General features: G+C 36.8%; 1 protein-coding gene across 2 annotated transcripts in view; it reads right to left on the bottom strand.

The window, feature by feature from the left end:
- Positions 1–18,725, bottom strand: part of nkain4 (sodium/potassium transporting ATPase interacting 4) — a 76,525-nt gene that overhangs the window by 12,571 nt on the left and 45,229 nt on the right. For both annotated transcript variants that reach the window (XM_038271427.1, XM_038271428.1), the window contains exon 5: positions 3,937–3,997. In XM_038271427.1, coding sequence (XP_038127355.1) covers positions 3,937–3,997 — 61 coding nt within the window. The remainder of the gene's footprint in view (positions 1–3,936; positions 3,998–18,725) is intronic.

Raw genomic sequence — 18,725 nt, 5'->3', positions numbered from 1 at the left:
GATAAGCTCATCTTGTTTTCAGTTTTTTTTTTTTTACTGAATGTTGCTTCGTCTCCTTTTTCTCAACTTGTTCCCCCTAAACATTTCCCTTAGCTTCTCTCCCTTTCATCTCTCCTTCTCTTTATCATTATCCTGAGGATTATTTTTACCTTTCTCTTCCTCAGTTGGGAGCAATCAGCTGTGCGATTTATTGACCGGCAGGGTGCTTAATGAGGCTGACATAACGAGTGACCAGAGACCAGAAACCATAAACAAGCACAACTCATTGAAGCCCAGAAGCCCGGGATTGAAAAATAGGAAAGACGGATTTCCTTAAACAAACCAGAATTGGATTTAGATGTGAGAATATTGCATCTACCTGTGAAGCAGTCTGGAATTGGAACTGCCAAAAACGAGGGAGCAGCATATAGAGGAGGAGGAGAGATACTAAAGCAGCTCAGTGAGGAGATTTGCTTTAATGTGCACAACAAATGTGAGGAGCAAAAGCAAGCAAAAAAGTACTCTAGCTGGTCTTTGTACTGTGCATCTGTGCACCTGTGTCTGCATGAGTAAATATTGGTGTGCAAACACAGGCAAAGAGATGATTACAATAACAAAGAACTGGGAGGCAATGCTGCAGCCTTTCACCTTGGCAAAGCCTGGATCAGAAAACAACTGGGGAATAATTAAAAACAATATATATCATTCTGTGTTTTCTTTTCCTCTGAGCTTCGTTGACCTATTTCTTCCTTGATATTTTGTATTCAGTTTTTTAGAGTCAACATCATTTGAAGCGAACTCAGGTCGACAGTTTTCGACAGATATATGGAGCACAAAGAAGAAAGAGGGAGATGTTTTTGTACAAAGTCTTTTTCTCTGTCAACTAAAACTGTGCTGCTCTGAAAGAGTTATTTAGGGGTGACTGGTGATTAAATGGTACTTCCCAGAGTTGAGGGGTGGGGCAGCGGGGTGGTGATACTAACCACTCACAGCCTGTGAGTCTCTGGAATGTGACCACCTCAGAACAGCTTGTAACATTGGTCTGCATGACACACACTGAAACCACATCAGACGACTTCAAATTACAAGAATCTGCTCTTTCAGCTTCAGTTACAACATATAATGACTATAAATCAGTACGGTTCATTTTTAGATGCCAAAACACAGCAGAAGTCACAGGACATCGCAAAGGTGTTCATACCAATTGAACATTTTCAATTTACCAATTTAGAAGAATAAATTGTAATTTTTGTAAGAGGAATTCTATGTTATGTACTCACACAAAGTAGTAAATAATCTTGCAATGGAAGAAAAATAATGCATTGTTATAAAATGTGCTTCTTCAAATAAAAAACTGAAAAGTGTGGATAACATTTATATTTACTTTCCATGAGTCAATATTTTGTAGAACCAATTCTCACTAGCAGAGTCTGTGACTCATTGGATAGACATAAGGGAACGTCAAATTTCAAATCTTTCCACAGATTCACAACTGGATCTGATCTTAACCTCTTACTCCCTAAGGGGGTATAAATAAATTTCTGCCTGACAAAAACACACAAAAGTAAATAACTTATAGCCTCAAAGCTATTAGATTTAAGAAGAAACTTTTGGTACGTCTGTAAAGGTAAGATGTCATAGAATGGTTTTCTGGTGTCAGCACCATTGTAGCTTTGACCCTGCCTGAAATATTAGGGACAAAATACAAAATATTTTGCATTTTTTGAACCTCGCCAAAATTTTATTTGAAATAAACATTGCAAAACACTACCAAAATATTATTTATAGCACAAAAAAGTAGTACAGACTTTCAAATCTAAATGTTGTGTAAAAATATACCAAATTTGGACTCAATCAGATGAATCACATTTATTTTAGAATGGTATTAGTGAGAAATTTCTTAGGCGGAGAGGCCATTTTGGCACATTTATCCATAAATGTCACCAAACTGTGCCAAATATGTTTTTTACATCAATACTGGGGGTTTAGTAAAATTATGAGGTCACGTAGCAGCTGGACCCGCCGGTGGGTCCATAGGGTTCAAGGGGTTAAAGGTATAGTAGAGCATGTTCTTTTTCCAGGTGGATCATCAGAATAAGTGGTCCTCCTAATAGTCAATCATTCAGGTAATATATATAACCCCATTTTCACTTGCCAGGGGTGAGTCTGACATAGTGGAAAAATTGCAAATCATCTTTTAGACAGTAAGCTTGTATGAGCGATGCAAACAGCCACTTTTAAATAGAGCGCGCAGAAGGAGAAATTGGCTCATGCCCGCTCTTGCAAGAGTTCAATAGGCATTTAGTGTCATGAGTGGGTACAGGGTTGTGCATGTGCCTTTTTTTTAGAAGTGGAAAGGGTGGGTCTTTTCAAAAATTTGTGAAAATTCTCCACTACACCTTTAAGTGAGGCCTCCTTAAAGACAAATGAGCTTTGTCATTAAGTGTAAATTGATACTCCTACTTTTTTTCTTCATGGTTTATCTTATTTTCTGTTTCTCGTCAGAAACAAAATTGTTGGTTTAATGAACATCTATTTGAATCTAAATCCGCCAGTGGTATAAATACTTATGATCCTATATGCTAAAAAAAGTCTAGTTTCCACCTGATCGGTGCCCCAAAACTCCTCCACTGCCTGTGGAAAACTGGTAACAGGCCCATCTTCTGATGCTGTTTTAGCATGCCTTTAAAAACATGTCAGAGTTTAGAGTGACAAAACAGAAAAATTGTTCCGTTGTTAGAAAATGTTAATCTATGTAAATGTTAATCAAATTAAACGGAATCCATTCATGTAATACATATCGAACATCTCAAAATGATAATAATCTAGCTTAAATGAAGCGTTTTACTGGCAATAAAATACTATTTGGTCAAAAGGCTGTCAAGTTCATAAGATCAATAAAATGCATTAAATCTTTTAGTCAAATAAATCAGCAACAGCTCAGTTTTCAATCCATAACAAATCCTAATAGATCACTACTGCAGAGTTTCTTTCTTCAATTACTTTACCCCCACAGCCTCCTTCTCTATGTTAATTTTCCAAATAAGTATAGAAGCACATTCTCACACATGGGAAAAATGCAGACCAGGCTCACTGGAGCAAAAATCAAATATTTATGACCACTACTCCCAGGATCAAATGTTTCCTGACCTATGATCGACTAACCTTAGGCAGGACCCCTGGCCCGCTCCCTGTAAGGTCACAGCCGCTTAGTCATTTATCAAAAGTGTCTTTCTCTGGTTTCTCCATTTTCCAGTGACTTATTTACTGCCACCCCCTCGTCTGTTCCCACACCATTCCCTCATTGTTCCTGCATGTTACTGCATGACAGGGCAAGAATAAGACTGGACTTATATTCGCAGTGCAAAAAGAGACAGCACTGTGTGATGAGCACTTTGGTAAGAGGGAAGAGATCCAAAAAGAAGAGAGTTCATGTCTGTGGTGGTGATACAGGTGTTTTGGCACCGAAGAAAATACCCCACCAGATCTTTTGATCAGAAAGGCTTTAGGGAGCCAGAACAGAAAAAAGAGAAATGTTTGCAGGAGGAGAAAAAATATTTGGAGATAAAAAAAATCTATATATGAAATAAGAGACAGAATGACAGGAGGGTAATGCAGACAGACAAGGCAACCGGTGCATGTTGGAAGCAAAAAAAAAAAAGTTAATATGGCAAAGAAGGTGTTAAAAGGGCACAAATGGACCCTCTGGTCCTGAAGGAAAAAGGAGTGAGAGGCCTTAGTTGGTGTGGGGGAGGAATGGTGAGAGGGGAGAAGCTGAGGCGCTGAGACAGAGTGGTGTGAAAGGAAACAGGGTGAGAAAAAAAAAGATGGAACCCCATGGTTCTAAGCTCAGGCGTTTCTCATGTCTGTGACTGAATCTGGGTGTTAACCAATCTTTGTTGCAAGGTTCAGTTTTAGTAGTGTTTGTATGCATGTGTGTGTGTTGATGTCACTCACAACTGTCCTCCTCCTCAGTGATGGCACTGACAACATAGCAGGCGTACACAAAGCCAAGGAGCTGTGAACACAGAGAAATAAAAGAGGTTACACTCAATGGAGCGGATGGTCGGAAACCTGGACGATTCCTGACGGTGGCGAAGGAAGAAAATTAGGAAAAGGCCTTTTTTCTTGGGAAATCTGCTCTGGGTAGAAACCATGAGAGTATAACTGATGCAGCTTAATTATTGATATATACATAAATTGCCAATGAGTAAGAAAAATTTTAAAAAGACATTACTTATTAAAATTTTTACATCCATTGAAACACATTAAAAGTGTATGGTAAAAAGCATTTCAAAGGTTTGTTTTAAAGCACTGATAGAGCCAAGTGTGGCTTAAGTGACTTTAGGAAATATTGTTATATTCTAATTTAGGCTAATACTTAACACATTCACAAAAGGGTCCATATTGAAAGACTATGCTGTGGTTATTTCCTGTTTTTGTTTTCTTAAATAAGTTGTAATTTAAATAGACATAGAGTACAGATTAATATCTCTGGTGTTTAATTATTTAAACTACAGTGTTATTATTAAGTCAGAAATGAACAGAGACAGAAAAAACAAAAATGTCTTTCAGACAGGCAAAAAACCAATTCAGAAGAAAGTGTGGAGAAGAAAAGACCAAACTGCACAAGACCGACATTACAAAAAGCTAAGAGGGAGGCCGAACTCTCCAGCATTTCTAAGCTGGAACCGACTCAGTGTGTACAGAAGGTGTTAAGTGCTCAGAGAAATTGCCAAAGCAAAGAAAACTGAAATACACCCTCCACTGAATATAATTCTGGGGATTTAAGATAAAGTCTGGGCCAAGAAGCACAAACAACAAAAGACATAGATTTCACAGCAGATTAAATGGGTGTGAGTTTTGAAGGAGCACATAAAGGACACGAGAATGCCAAATCTGAAAACTGAAAAAAATATCATATACTACCAGTTAAAGATAAACATTATTTACACAGTTAATTTATCAGCAAAGAAGAACACAATCAGCTTTGTAACAACAAAGGACTCTACACACAACTCCACTACTTTCTCAACTTAAGGCAGCTCTTTTGTTTCCTGTCTTTTTCTACTGCATGAACTGATTAATCCAGGTGTGCCTGACCTCAGTAACCATGACGACTATGGCCAGGCACACCTGGATTAATCAGCTCATCCAGTAATAAAAGACAGGAAATTAAAGAGCTGCCATTAAGAGATGTTCTGAGAGAACTGGGGAGTTCATCTGAGCTTAATGTTTTCAATAAGAAAACATCAAACAATGACCTGAAAAATATTTTGGATTTACTTCAGTCAATGGTGAATATTAGTTGCAGATAAACCTCTTCAAAGGGTTAATATCTTGGTCTGAAGGTATGGGGTAGACTTGTAGAATTGTGTGAAATATTTTTTTTTCTGAAATATTCTGTCCTGACTTTTTTAGTTTTACATAATGGTTTAGTAGATAGAAGGTGAGGGGAATACTCTTGATTTTGTGCAAAGATTACACAACTCATTAGACAAAAGCGCCTGCTGTTAGACCAAGGGGTAAGATTATTCCATGGAACCAAGTTTTTCTCATTGCATTAGTGTAGACCAGAGCTATAAGTGTTTTTGTTCATCTAAGTTTTTGAACCATGCTTCATTTTCAGTTGTAGGATAATTGATGTAATGAGGAAACTTAGATTGATTCAACCAATTTCAACCCAGTAAGGGGAAGGCAATTCATTCAATTTACAATAAAATCACAACTTTAAAAAACACTATTTTTTAATTTTAGGGGCAAACAATTTTGGTCACTTTACATTTAGCAAGAGTGACACACTGACTTTCTCAGTCCAACTGTTCAGGTGTTGGCAATACACTTTTAATGGATTTCTCGCCACACAGAAGGGAAGAGAGAGTTGGAGCCAGCATGCATGGATCTGGTAAGCACTTTTCCATACAACAGCAACTGTTAAGTCCTGCAACAATAGACTCTGGAGAGACCCTAGAGTGAAAAATCTATATGATTATGGTTAGTGCAAAAGAAATTATAAATAAAATCACAATTACAATATTGGTTGAAAAAATAGCCCATCCCAATGTCAAGGTAATTTAAACATGATAATATGGAAATAACTTAATATCTACACAACATTCTTATGCTCTCTAAGTACATGAAACAATAGTGTTGAATTAACTAAATATGCTTAAGCAGATTGAACAAATGCTAATTTCTTTTTCTTCAATCTATAGAAGATTATAGCATTCTCTTTAAGATTGGAAACAAAAGTATTAAAGTAACAAAAAATGCCTAAATGCTTTCAATAAGTGATAGCTACTGTATATTTATTTTCATTGGGAAATGATTTTTAAATAAACTGGATTATAAATACATCCCTGTTTTTGGTCAATAAACAGTTTAGAAGGCAAAAAAATATATACAATCAATTGCATTTCTGCCAATTAATGAATGTTAACTTTCAAAAGTTAGCTAAGTAACTTAGTTAAGTAAAATATTTCTGTAAAAATCACTCTTGTAACTATACTCACCAACCATTTTCTCCATAGTTTACTTATTAGTGAAATAAACACGTTTTTGTTTCATATATAATCATGATAAATATCAGAAACTTAAAATATCAACCCCACACTGCTCCCCAGGCGCCACACAATGGCAGCCCACTGCTCCCCAAGAGGATGGGTTCAATACAGAGAGTGAGTCCAATTGAGGAACAATAAAGGGATTTACATTTTTTTCCTAATAAACAGAATCTATGTAAAATAACAGAAAATAGCAGAAAACTCCAGACATAAATACAGCAACTATGCAAGGCAGGCCACCCCTTGAACCAATGTTTTTGAATATCACTGTAAAGAATGGCTCTAAAAGTTTAGACTGCTGATTCAGATTTTGGTTGAATCTTGTTTTCCTTGAAAGCAATTCAGCACATAATGTCATTGGTATAAACTTTGATTTCATTCAACTGTTAAATGTAACCACTATTTACTATAAAACTGTTATAAATCAAGATATTTCAAGATTGCGCAAATTAAAGAATCAAATAATATGTTTTAACAGTTTTCTAAAGGTTTTCAACACCCCGGGAAAAGTGCTTAAAAGAACATCAGCTTTCGATGCATTGGAAGATAAAAACCCTCAACGTTTTTCTACATTTGACAAGTCAGTCTGGTAGAAGAAAACATCAAAGTTCTTAGTTCCATCAATAGGTGATTCACTGTTGCATCACCATTACAAAAGAAGACAAAATCAAGACAAAAAGCACTGAAAAAATAATGCATCCTTTTCTTGCATCTACCTAAGCATATTTCGTTACTTTAACACAATTGTTTGATATCCTTCCGGCTAACATGAAACAATTCTGTTAAAGTAACTAAATATGCTTAAGGAGATGCAGGAAAAGGATGCATTATTTTTTTTTAGTGAACTATATAAAGTAGTGATCCAAGCTTTTTATGTAATAGAAGTTCTGAGAGTGTTAGTATAACACCAGGGCTACAGCTGCTCATAGTTTTTTGAGTCGTAGCTGCACGTCTGCATAAAAACACCAGAAAGCAGGAGGACCCACATTTGGACAAACACATAGCCCTGAGAATAGCCCATGGCACCGGCAGATGGCTGCCATCGAATCAGAAGCAGACACATAGCACTGCTCCACCAAGCCATCCATCCATCATTTGGCGGCAAGCCATACCAATTAAAACAGCGGCAGGCACACTGCCCTCCTCACAAACACAAAGCCCAGGGTGGGCTATAACTGCACCCCAGGATTCCTATTTGTGTACAATGGATTTAAGTTAAAACCTACTAAGAATATGATTGTTTAATTCTTGTTCCATTTACCATATATATATATATATATATATATATATATATATATATATATATATATATATATATATATATATATATATATATATATATATATATATACATACCAAATCCTCTGATGTTCTTTTTAATGAATTAAACACATAGCTGTCATGCCCAAAAAATAAATAGCTTACACATCTTCTTTCACAACCACTTGCACTCAACCACGTGCAGTACCTAATTGCTGTCTCACCACATCCATAATAGTGGTGATGAAATAAAGGGGAATTAGCATATGTATGAAGCCAGTGTCAAACAATAGATGTTGTTAACAGCATGGTGACAGCGACACACACTGTTCTGCAACAGAAAAGTGCATCTGTGTACATTCATGTGTGGTTTTCTGTATGCATGTTTTTAATTTATTGAGAACCCTTTTATCTCTGGGGACAGGCTTTAGATAAACATTGTATTATAAATAGTGAAATAGAGGTGATAATAAAAGACAGCATCCAGAGCTTAATCTGAGTATTGGGGTGCTACAGGCCACCAGATGGGCCTTGATGCCGTGGCTGCTTACATGCAGCTGTGATATTCAATGTTCGTCCAACGGATGCTCTCGCCTCACCCACAATGTTTTAGCAAATCTAAACCACACCAAGATTTACTTTATCCTTCTCTAAAGAAGATGAATATGCCTCATTCAAACACCACAGAACTCCTTATCAAGCAAAGGCAATGCCAATGTCACAAAGGACTGTTGACATCATGTCATTATTGTTGGAATAAAGTATAACACAACAAACTTGCTGGAAAGTTTACTCAAACTGAAAAAAATCTTACACTAATGACATTTGGTCCCTTCCTGAAATTTTGTTTTCTATCATTTATTTATCTGTTTTTGATCAATTCAAAGTCAGTGTTAGGCTAAATGAAACCTTCAAGAAACAGTCTTTTTCCAAACTCGTCAGAGCATCACAGATTACCAGAGAAGCCAGACCCATTATAAAAAAGAGACCTAACTTTTTTTCACGCTCTATATTGAGTCCTCTGAGGATTTGCTCCAATTCTTTAGAATATCATCCTTTCAACTCAACGTTAATCAAACACTAAGGACTCAGTGAATTTCCTGTGTATTACTGGATCCAGACAGAAATACCTAGGGTTGGACATCACACCAACAGCGGCAGCACAAGATAATTATAGGTCAGGGGGGCTTCAATAAAATGCATTAAAGCAAATAAAATTACTAAAAAGTGCGTTGTAGGTTTTCGGCCGACATTTAATACCAAAACGAATGCAGCCGAAACTTGTGACAAGGTGAAAAACAGCACATCCAACACGGGGGGAGGGATCGCAAGTAAACAGCAGTCAACATTTTCAAGTTCAGAGGTGGTGGAGCAGAGTTTAGCGTGCGGTACACGGGTTTTGAGTCAGGGTGTGTGTTTAGACGGTGCACATTGGTCTCACTGCAACTCCGGTCAATTGCACAAAAAATTATGCCACAGGAATCCGAATGTCCCCATCACCATTCTGAATATGAGAAGAATGTGAAACGGAAAAGGAAACTGACACTAAACATGCCCAATCTGTCAGTGCCGGACATGTTTGATAAGGCAAGAAAGCTCCCTAGTGATTCTGCCAAGGCAAAGGGTATGGCGTAATTTTTTTGCCACTGAACTGAGTGCACACTTATCAGTCAGTGAGACCAATGTGCAGCACTCAAAACCTTTCGCACGCACAGAACTCTGGCAAAACTATGCTCCGCCATTCACACTTTGGTTGCTTTGGCAGAAATCATAGGAAATGTTAAATCACCTTACAGGAGCTGGAAGAAATCTCAAAATAAGACAAAAAACTTTTTGCGAATGTTATTTATTTGCTGAGAAAAATGACAATTTTATTGCAATTTCAAATTTTTCATAGGTATATTAAAATATGCAATAAAAATTCCAGATAATAATTTCATGTCCTGCAGAAAGAATGTGCAACAACTCCGAAGTCCATTTCATTTTCATTTAGTAGTTCTTGTTTTCCCATCCAAATGTCTAAAATGTTGGTTCTTCTTGTTTTCACACATCAGGACCTCAGGCCCCTCATTCTGCATGAAGTCTATGCTTTAAGCCTCACCACACATCCCTGATATTGCTCTACTTGAGGTGTTTTTCTGTTATCCTCCCCTTGCACTCTCAAATTTTTATTTCAAGTGATGTTGTAGAGATATTTTTAAACCTTTACAGTATTTCAAAATGCAACAACAACAAAAAAATACTACATTCTTTTTTTTTTTTTTTTTATGCAACGATTTAATCATTATTCAATCTCATCAACCTAACACATGGTTTATGGTCTTGTTTTTGTATCATTAGAGGCTTTTCAGTATTTTTTAGATTTGCAAAACAAGATCACTTTCTAAGTTTGGCATTACCTTGAACCAAAATATAAGTAGAAGTTCTGCACAGCAAAACTAAAGTCCATGAAAAAAATGCAGCAATGAGAATATAACTTTTTAAAGGAAAGTCTGCATCGGGTAAACATCTTATTTCCAAATCTTCAAAAACTCCTAATAACCATGCCTTCTATAGAGAGAAAAAATAAAAAAAATATTACTGATGCCAGTGGGCCTGCTTTAGCTGAGCTGTAAGAACCCTCTTTCATCTCTCGTTTTTCAGTGTACAACTGCTGACAGCTCTCTAGTTAGTGTCAGTCATAGGGAGCTAACAAGATCAGAGGACTGTCCATTAGGTGGCTTTATGCCAGAGGGTGAAACTAATACAGGTCAGTGTTCCCAATAACAAGTGACAAGTGTACAGGCTGAATGCTTGACAAGGATCCACTAACTAATAATAAAATGTGTGTACCTCATTTTTTCTCTCACACAAAAACATATTAACTTCTATCCTTGACAAATTTCTTTTGCAATCGTACCATTTCAGAGATGATTGCCATATTATCAAGCTAATAAAGGCTGCCCATGTTCCTTTTTGATTCAGGGAGTCCGACTGTAACACTGAAGCCAAATTGTTTGGATGGCCATCAGTAATTTCCTCTTGCTCTCTGCAGCTCCTCTCGTTTTATTAACACAGGCATTTCTTTGACCCCACAACCCTTTAATCCCTCCTGTTATCTTTCTATTCAGCTGTCTGTGCTTTCTGATCTTACTAGGTCTAAATTTAAGCACCACTCTCCTTTTTCAGCCTGCAAAGGCCTTTAATGGTGATTTTATGCAAAAAAGAGACATAAGAAAAATTGTATTTAATGTTATTGTGTCCCTTTTTCGCATAAAATTGCCACAAGCTACAATATCCACATTGCAGGGAAGTCTAAATCAAATTGGCTTCTTCTGTGTTTCTAAGTTTGAAAAAGGAAAAATATAAGACTAAAGTGCTGTCATGTGAAGGAGTGGGAATTGAGACAGCTGCTGAGTAAGAAAAATACTTACATGCATTTGCATAGGCTAATTAAGATCAGGTTCATATTGACGGCATCAGTCTAAACCAAGGTATAGTCATCTAAAAAAAAAACATATTCAGTAATAGCTTTGAGTCCAATGAGTATGAACTTCTGATCAGGGCATGCTTTACTGATGTGGGAATGAAAAAATACATTTTTAAATCTTAATATAGCTACAATCCACAGTGCTGACCTCATAATCATTTTTGCAACATTGTGGAAGTCTGCCTTAAGGTAAGTGACAAATATCTGAGTTGAGCTACAAGCTAATTACTACACCATTGATTGAGGCACCACTTTTTTTTTCTTTAGATAGAACAAATCACATCTCAGAGCAGAGGTATGGTCCTTTACAGAGGGGGGGTGGTGCAGATGGCCTATAGGTTAATTACACAAGACTTTCCTGCCTGGCAATAAGACAGTGAGTGTCTCTGTAGAAAACTAGAAGTGTTCGTTTTCGTCTGGGCAGCTGCATGTTTAATGGCAACCCTTGATGAGGCAGGGACTACAGAGACCACATCCACCTGTTCTCCTCAACCACTCCACAGCCCAAAAATCAAAGCAGACAAACATAGCAAGCCAGACTGAGCCATGTTTGTTGGACTTATACTGATTTTCATTAACCACAATAAATAACACAGCAACCGTACAATTGCTACAAAAAAAGCACAGCAAATTTTTTTTCATACTTAAAAATAGGTTTAACATGAAGCTTAAATAGGAGACAAGGAGAAAATAAAGCAATCTTGGTATAAAGACTAATAGACTTAGGGGAAAATTAAGAAATTGTAACAATGGGCTTCTTTGTTAATTTCCAGTAGGGGTGAGTAATGCCATGTCTGTTGCGATATGATACGTATCACAATACTTGAGTCACAATACAAGATTATCAAGATATTGCAATATCACTATATATTACGATATTTTACCCAACTATCAAAGTGGAATGTAGATATAAAAAAGCAATGGCTGTATATGTTCATTAGAATCCATGTTGTTTGGGGTTTGAGTCAGTCTACGTCTTCTACTGTGACTGCTTCAACTACAGATATGTTGCTGCACCGCACAGAAAAAGGACTCCACAGAGCTAACTACCAGAGTGTTGTTGCAAATGTAACCCATTTTCCCTCAGTTTTTTAGATAAGATATTTTTTTTATTAAATCGATATTAGGAACTGAAAGTTAGATATTATATTGGGCAGCCGAAAGTCACGATATATTGGCACAATAATTTTCTCCCACACCCCTAATTTCCAGTTCTATTTTGTTCGCTGCTAGGTTTCTAGCAGAGGTTTAAAACATTTTGAATTTTAAAGAAAAACTAATATGAGCAAACACCATTCAAAACACATAAACAAACAGGGATGTCAGTAATTTATTCTTGAATTGGTTGTCAAACATAGACTAACAATGCATCCACTGGTTAAGCCACCTTGGTCCTGTGTTGCTGCAGCTGACATTGAGACTAAATCAAGCCTAGATGTAAATTCAACTTGAAGACTCTTATCTACCCACCAGTTGCCTGCCTCATGGTGTGCCCCTGCTCCAGTCTGCCGCCGCAGCTCTATGCATTCGCCTCAGGCAGTCTCTCAGACTTAGATCTTTCAGATTTAAAGCACCAATCCAAGGTTGCCCTGTTTTTCAGTCAAAGTGCAATCCTTGTTCCCTCCTTCACCATCTTCATTCCACTGGTCTTCTTAATGTTTCCCTCATTGTAAAGCCTCCATTCCTCCAACAGTGTCAGAATCAGTCGGGAAAGACATTACTCACCTATGTCTACCTGCTCATGCAGATCTACTGCATTCAGCACTGATGTCTTCTGCTGGTTCTGAGCATCAAAGACTTATATTGCATCATGTCAGAAAACCTTTTTCTGATGAGTCTGTCCTGGTTGCATTTATTTATTTTTTTTAATTCTTTTTAACAGTGTCCTGTCTGGCAATGTGGCAATAAGAATAATTGTCTTGATGCCAAAAAGAGCACAAAATATTTTACTTTCACAAGTGGAGGAGTAGGGCAATTGCCATATTGTTCCACTTGTTTCACGAGTATAAATTGCTTTATTATAATTATGCAGGGAGTTTTACAGATTATATGGACACTGTAATGTAAACAGAACAGAAGAGGAAAAAACAGAAGGTGAAAAAAAAGAGAAAAGATGAAAGAAAGGGGAGACAGAAAGGAGTTAATGACAAAACATTAGTTGCATTTAAATCGCAAAGCACAGAGCTAACTTTTCTTTTCACAATCGCATAATAACAGACACCAAAAAGTGTTGAATTGAAATGTCTAAAAAAGGGATTAAAAGAGGGAAGCCTATCTGGCTTTGAAAATATAGTTGTTTTTTTATCTACTTTTTATTGTTCAGTCATTATCAGTCAAGGAATATATAGATTCAGAAGGTGTTTATAGCCGTGGAGTTTTTATTAACTATGATGGTGATGGAAGCTGACAAAGTGTCAGGTTACGTGGAGGTTTTTGAGGACCCAAATGCAGAGGTGAGGAGACAGAGGTGAGTTTTGTAGATTTAATTAGATGTCCAGGGTAACAGGTAAAAATCCCCAAAATACTGAGAAGCAAAAAAATCCAGTAACATTTGGATGAACACACATGGGGAGCAAAGAGATGACAGAGCAACAAAACAACAACAACAAGGAACCAGCAAACAGTGACTGAACTTAAGGTGTATAAATGAGAGACTTAACAAAGATCAGGCTAATCAGCAGATTGGGAGCAGGTGTGGACAGAGGAGTCTAGAAGGGAGCTAGGAAAAAAAGAATGACACAAGAGGGCAGCAGAGGGCAAACAATATCAAAGAACTCCAGTACAATCAAAAATAACTAGAATAACACAAAATGAAAATGAAAACAAAAATCTAGATACATTGAAAGACATGAATAAAAGTATAACTGAAAAAAAAAAAAAAAAAAAAAAAAAACCCAAAAATTAAAATGAAAGCCTTTTTTCATTACGATAATAAGAAGCCAGAAAAATAAACATGGTTCTTGGGTGAATAAAAAGTAGTGATTTATGGATGAATAGCAAGTGTACTGCTCTGCAAAGTTTACCTCCACATTAATATTATGTTGTTACTTTATGATATGTTTACAAGGTTAGAGTATGCTCTGTTATCACAGGTTGCCTGATAGCTTTAAAATGTGGTGAGGGACAGTCCCCATTTTAGGGGAATGGTTCCTAAATAAAGCTGTCTTGTATTTTTAAGAATTTTATAATAGAAAAAAAATCATACAGTGTGTAGACTGTTACTATGGTAGCCAATGTTGCATGTTGTGCTACAGTGGTAGCTTTGCTGGTAATAGAATCAGAGGACTCGCACATTGTTATCGCCTCCTGTAATACTGTCTGTGTATCTTCATGTTTGTTTTTTCTGTTGACCCTTGACCTGATTAAGACCGGATATATATATATATATATATATATATATATATATATATATATATATATATATATATATATAGAGAGAGAGAGAGAGAGAGAGAGAGAGAGAGAGAGAGAGAGAGAGACAGAGAGAGAGACAGAGAGAGAGAGAGAGAGATTTAATAGCATCTAATTGTTTTGCTTTAATTCACTGTTGTAAGCTGCTCATTCACTGTTGAAAGCTGTGTGCGTCAAATTTTTTTTTTTACACTGTGAATACAAGATAACAATACATTTTGTCTAATTCCTTTGCATTCATTTGTTAACATTTATAGGAGAGAGGTGTTCTTTACACAGATAGAGAATGCAACAAAATACAAAATTCTAAATCAAACTTTAACTAAACCTATTTTCAGTTTTCATTGACTAGAATTTTACATAAAATCACTTCATTGTGACTAAATCCAATTAGCATTTTTATCCAAAAGACTAAGACTTAAACAGAAACTAAGAATGCTGCAAAAAACAACACAGGCTGGTAGATTATGGGAAGAAAGAATCTAGAAAATAAACAAAAAATCTTTAGTCTAATTAAAATTACTAATTGGTCTGGCACCTATCTATTCCAAAAAAGAGGAATTCCTGGAGGTGAAGGGTTGGCCAACCCAATACTACGAAGGCATAGCTAATAAAGTGACCATGAGTCTATACTGTGATCAAAAAACAACAAAAAAAAATTAAAGAATAAGCATTCTGTAGTAAAAATTACATTATTAGTATTCCATAAAAGTTTAAAAACAATCCACTGGACTATTCAAATTTTACGGAATTACTATGACCTGGATGACAGAGAATCTTCATCAGCATACATTATTAGCAGATTTTAAATCCAGATTTAAGAATAAGAGCTGAGCCCCCAAAAAATCTGGATCTGAGCATCTCTAAAATGATTCCCCTGGTCAAGAAAATTAACAAAATGAAAAGTTTGTCTCTTCTCTGTCTCACAACCTTCTTCTCTGTAATTCTTCAAACAGCTAGAATAATGCCTCAAAGTTTCACCCCTATAACCTCATCAAAGGAAATCCTTTTACGTCAGTGATGTAAAAAGCTAGCTAACAAGGAACATACACTCTGAAATGTTGTAGTTATGTTTTGGTCTCTTATTGTTCTAGAGATGCATGGATTGTTTTTGATATACTTTCAGTAGAAGAACATCAAAGATCCCCTACAGCTGGTTCACCATTTAGTGAAACGGGTCGCTCAGCAGGAAAGACTGAACACACAAGGTGGACTAATGTACTCATCAAAGACAGAACCCTGGTCTCTAAAACAAATGACAAAATGGGTGGAGTGATCATGCTGTTTTCACGCTGCTGAACTGCATGAACCATCGTGACCAGAAAATGCACATTGACCCTTTAAACTCTGTTATTAACTAATGGGTACATTTCACACAACAGACACGATACAACAGAGAGCTGCGTTAACTGAGAAAAACAGCCAAATTGACAGTGATGTAGTTAAACAAAGGACAGTATGTTCGCTTCTCTTATTCGAGTTAGCGTAAATTCGACAGGGATGAGGAGGTCAAAAAGAGTGGGATGCAGGGTGGAAAGAAGAGACAGGAAGACAGACTGAGCTGAGAGATTGTGATGAAGGGGAAAAAGACATGCAAACAGAGGAAATTAGTAATGGAACGAGAGACTGATGCAGACTGCTGTTTTCTTTCCTTATCAACGTCCAGCCAGTGCTGCTTTTTAAGAAAATAGTAATGCAGCAGCAGAAAGCAGAGCCTCGAGCATCTCTATCAAGAGTTAAATGAAAAAATAATTTAAATACGAGAGCACTCTCTCCGTTTCTTGCTAGGAAATTCAAGCAGCCCTGACAACTCCTTCAGACGTTTCACGGCTCCCTTCACCATGTATGAGGAATGTCTACAGATGTAAACTGAACATCATCTCTTGCACTACTTCTGTTCGTCTTTCAACCCATCCTGCCCTCCATCTCATGAGAAATGTTTCCTCAGACTCCGCTATCTTATTTAACATTGAAGAAGGCAGTTCTGTGACTGCAGAAAGGTTGATTTTTGTGTTTACAACACTACAGAGATAAGTCATCATCATAACTGGAGTTAAAAAAGCAAAGCTGTTAAACTATGTATGGATTCAGTAAAAGCAACAAATAATAAAAGCAGAGAGGGAGAGAAAATATTCCCCTTTGTGATAAATTATTTAGTATTCAAGTTAGAAAACGATGCTTTTGCATCAAGCTTCTCCTTCTAGTTTGAGAAGTTCTTTTGTCTGAGCATTGCCTAAAGCAGGACAAAGCAAAAAACTGTCCTGACTTGACCAAAATCAAGACTCCACATAGGGATTTCTACCTCCAAATCGTAAATCTGGAGAAAATGAATGACACCACTCCCATCATTACTGGCTAGCATACTCACATTTTTTATCCTAAATAAATATCCTCCTTTGAGCCCAAACTAAATCTTTTATAGCCTTTCCATGAGACTCATATTTTTTCCATCTTCTCACATTCTGTGCACATAATTCGGCAGTAGAATTTCTCCATGTCCTTGACCATGCAGCCTGTGTGGCATTATGTTTTCTATAGCAGTTCCTAGAGTCTTACAGGTTCCCCTGAAGCTAAAGGCATGCATCCTGAAAATTTTTAAACCCAAAGACTATGCATGGTAACTATATGTAGGTTTGTATTAATCTCCTATGCGGAGAAAAGATAAAACAGGTACAGAATGGAGGAAAAATCATGCAGCTGTTGTGGTTTGTGTGGTTTGCGTTGCCCAGTCAGTTGTGCACTCCTACAAAAGAATAATGTGGTATGAAAGGGAACCTAACCAAAATATGGTATCAACATTTTTGACATTCCCCAACAAATCAAATCAAGTCCACTGGACTTTAACAGCATTAATGGGTGTATAAAGAAATGTTTTCTAGGTGGGACCGAAGCTCAGACACATTAGGTACTTTTTGAAGCTGTTTTTTATAGAAAAGTTTTGACAATTCAAATGTTTAACTCCTCCATGGCAGAAGTTCAGTTATCCTTCCTGTAACTCTTAACATCAGTAAAACTACTGTGGCTTAAGAAAAAGCTGTCTAAAGATGTGATTATGATCTGAATTATTCCAATGTTTTGTGAGGAATTGGTGCCTCTCCACTCTCCAACAGAGTAGCTTTTAAATGTCTTCCCTGTATTCCAAAAAAGTTTAAAAAAAAACAATCCACTGGACTTTCCACACATTGAGGAAAATAAATAGTAAAATCTCTAAATTCGTAAGGTACACCAGTCACGTTCGCCGGTATAGTTAGTCAGACAAAATAAACGATTTGGTTCAGCCGTCACGGTTTGGCGTGCAATTGTTGGCTTCGGACCATACTTGCACACAATTTTGGAGGTGTCAAGGAAAATCAGCTGTAGAGGAGGTGAGAACATGTTAAAAAGAAAACACTTGGAGCTAGAGGATATGCCAGCATTTTATAGGGTCTGGTGTTTGGGAGCATTTTGCATTGCAGGTACCATGCAACGCGTAACATTTATTCTAGGGAAACACATCTAACATGTAGGTTCATCTGCAGAGACAGCATCCCAGAAAGACTGCTGACAGTACAAGAAGAAGGAACTGTCAGCTGGGAAAGGTTGCAGGACTTTTTCTCACCGAGGCTTTTAAACAATCGCAAAATGATGACGTCGAATGGCATAATGAAAGAATTGGGAGTATTTAATCGCTAAAGACATGTAACCTTAGTTGTGGTTGAGGGTTTGGGATTTCAGTTCATAATAAAGACACTCGAGCCTGGATATAAAATTCCTGCCCACAAATACTTCCGTTTTAATGTAATTTCAGCTCTTGATAAAGCGATCCGACTGGAAATTAATAAAGAATCACAGAGTATGTTGCTCTTTACATGGATGCGAGGACAGTCATAGCAACTTAAAGTTTCCTTACTGTGACTGTCTATTACAATGACTCAGTATGGAAGATGAGAAGTTCCACTTTACAGACACAACTCCCTTTATTAATATAAAAAAACAAGTGGGCATCTCTCTGAACTACAAACAGAAGCAGAGAGAGAATGGAAGTCGCAAAGGGAAAACTGCAC

The sequence above is a fragment of the Cyprinodon tularosa genome, unplaced genomic scaffold, assembly GCF_016077235.1.
Source record: "Cyprinodon tularosa strain WSP-4 unplaced genomic scaffold, ASM1607723v1 ctg8, whole genome shotgun sequence".
Lineage (NCBI taxonomy): Eukaryota > Metazoa > Chordata > Actinopteri > Cyprinodontiformes > Cyprinodontidae > Cyprinodon > Cyprinodon tularosa.
This window is presented reverse-complemented; position numbering and strand designations above follow the sequence as displayed.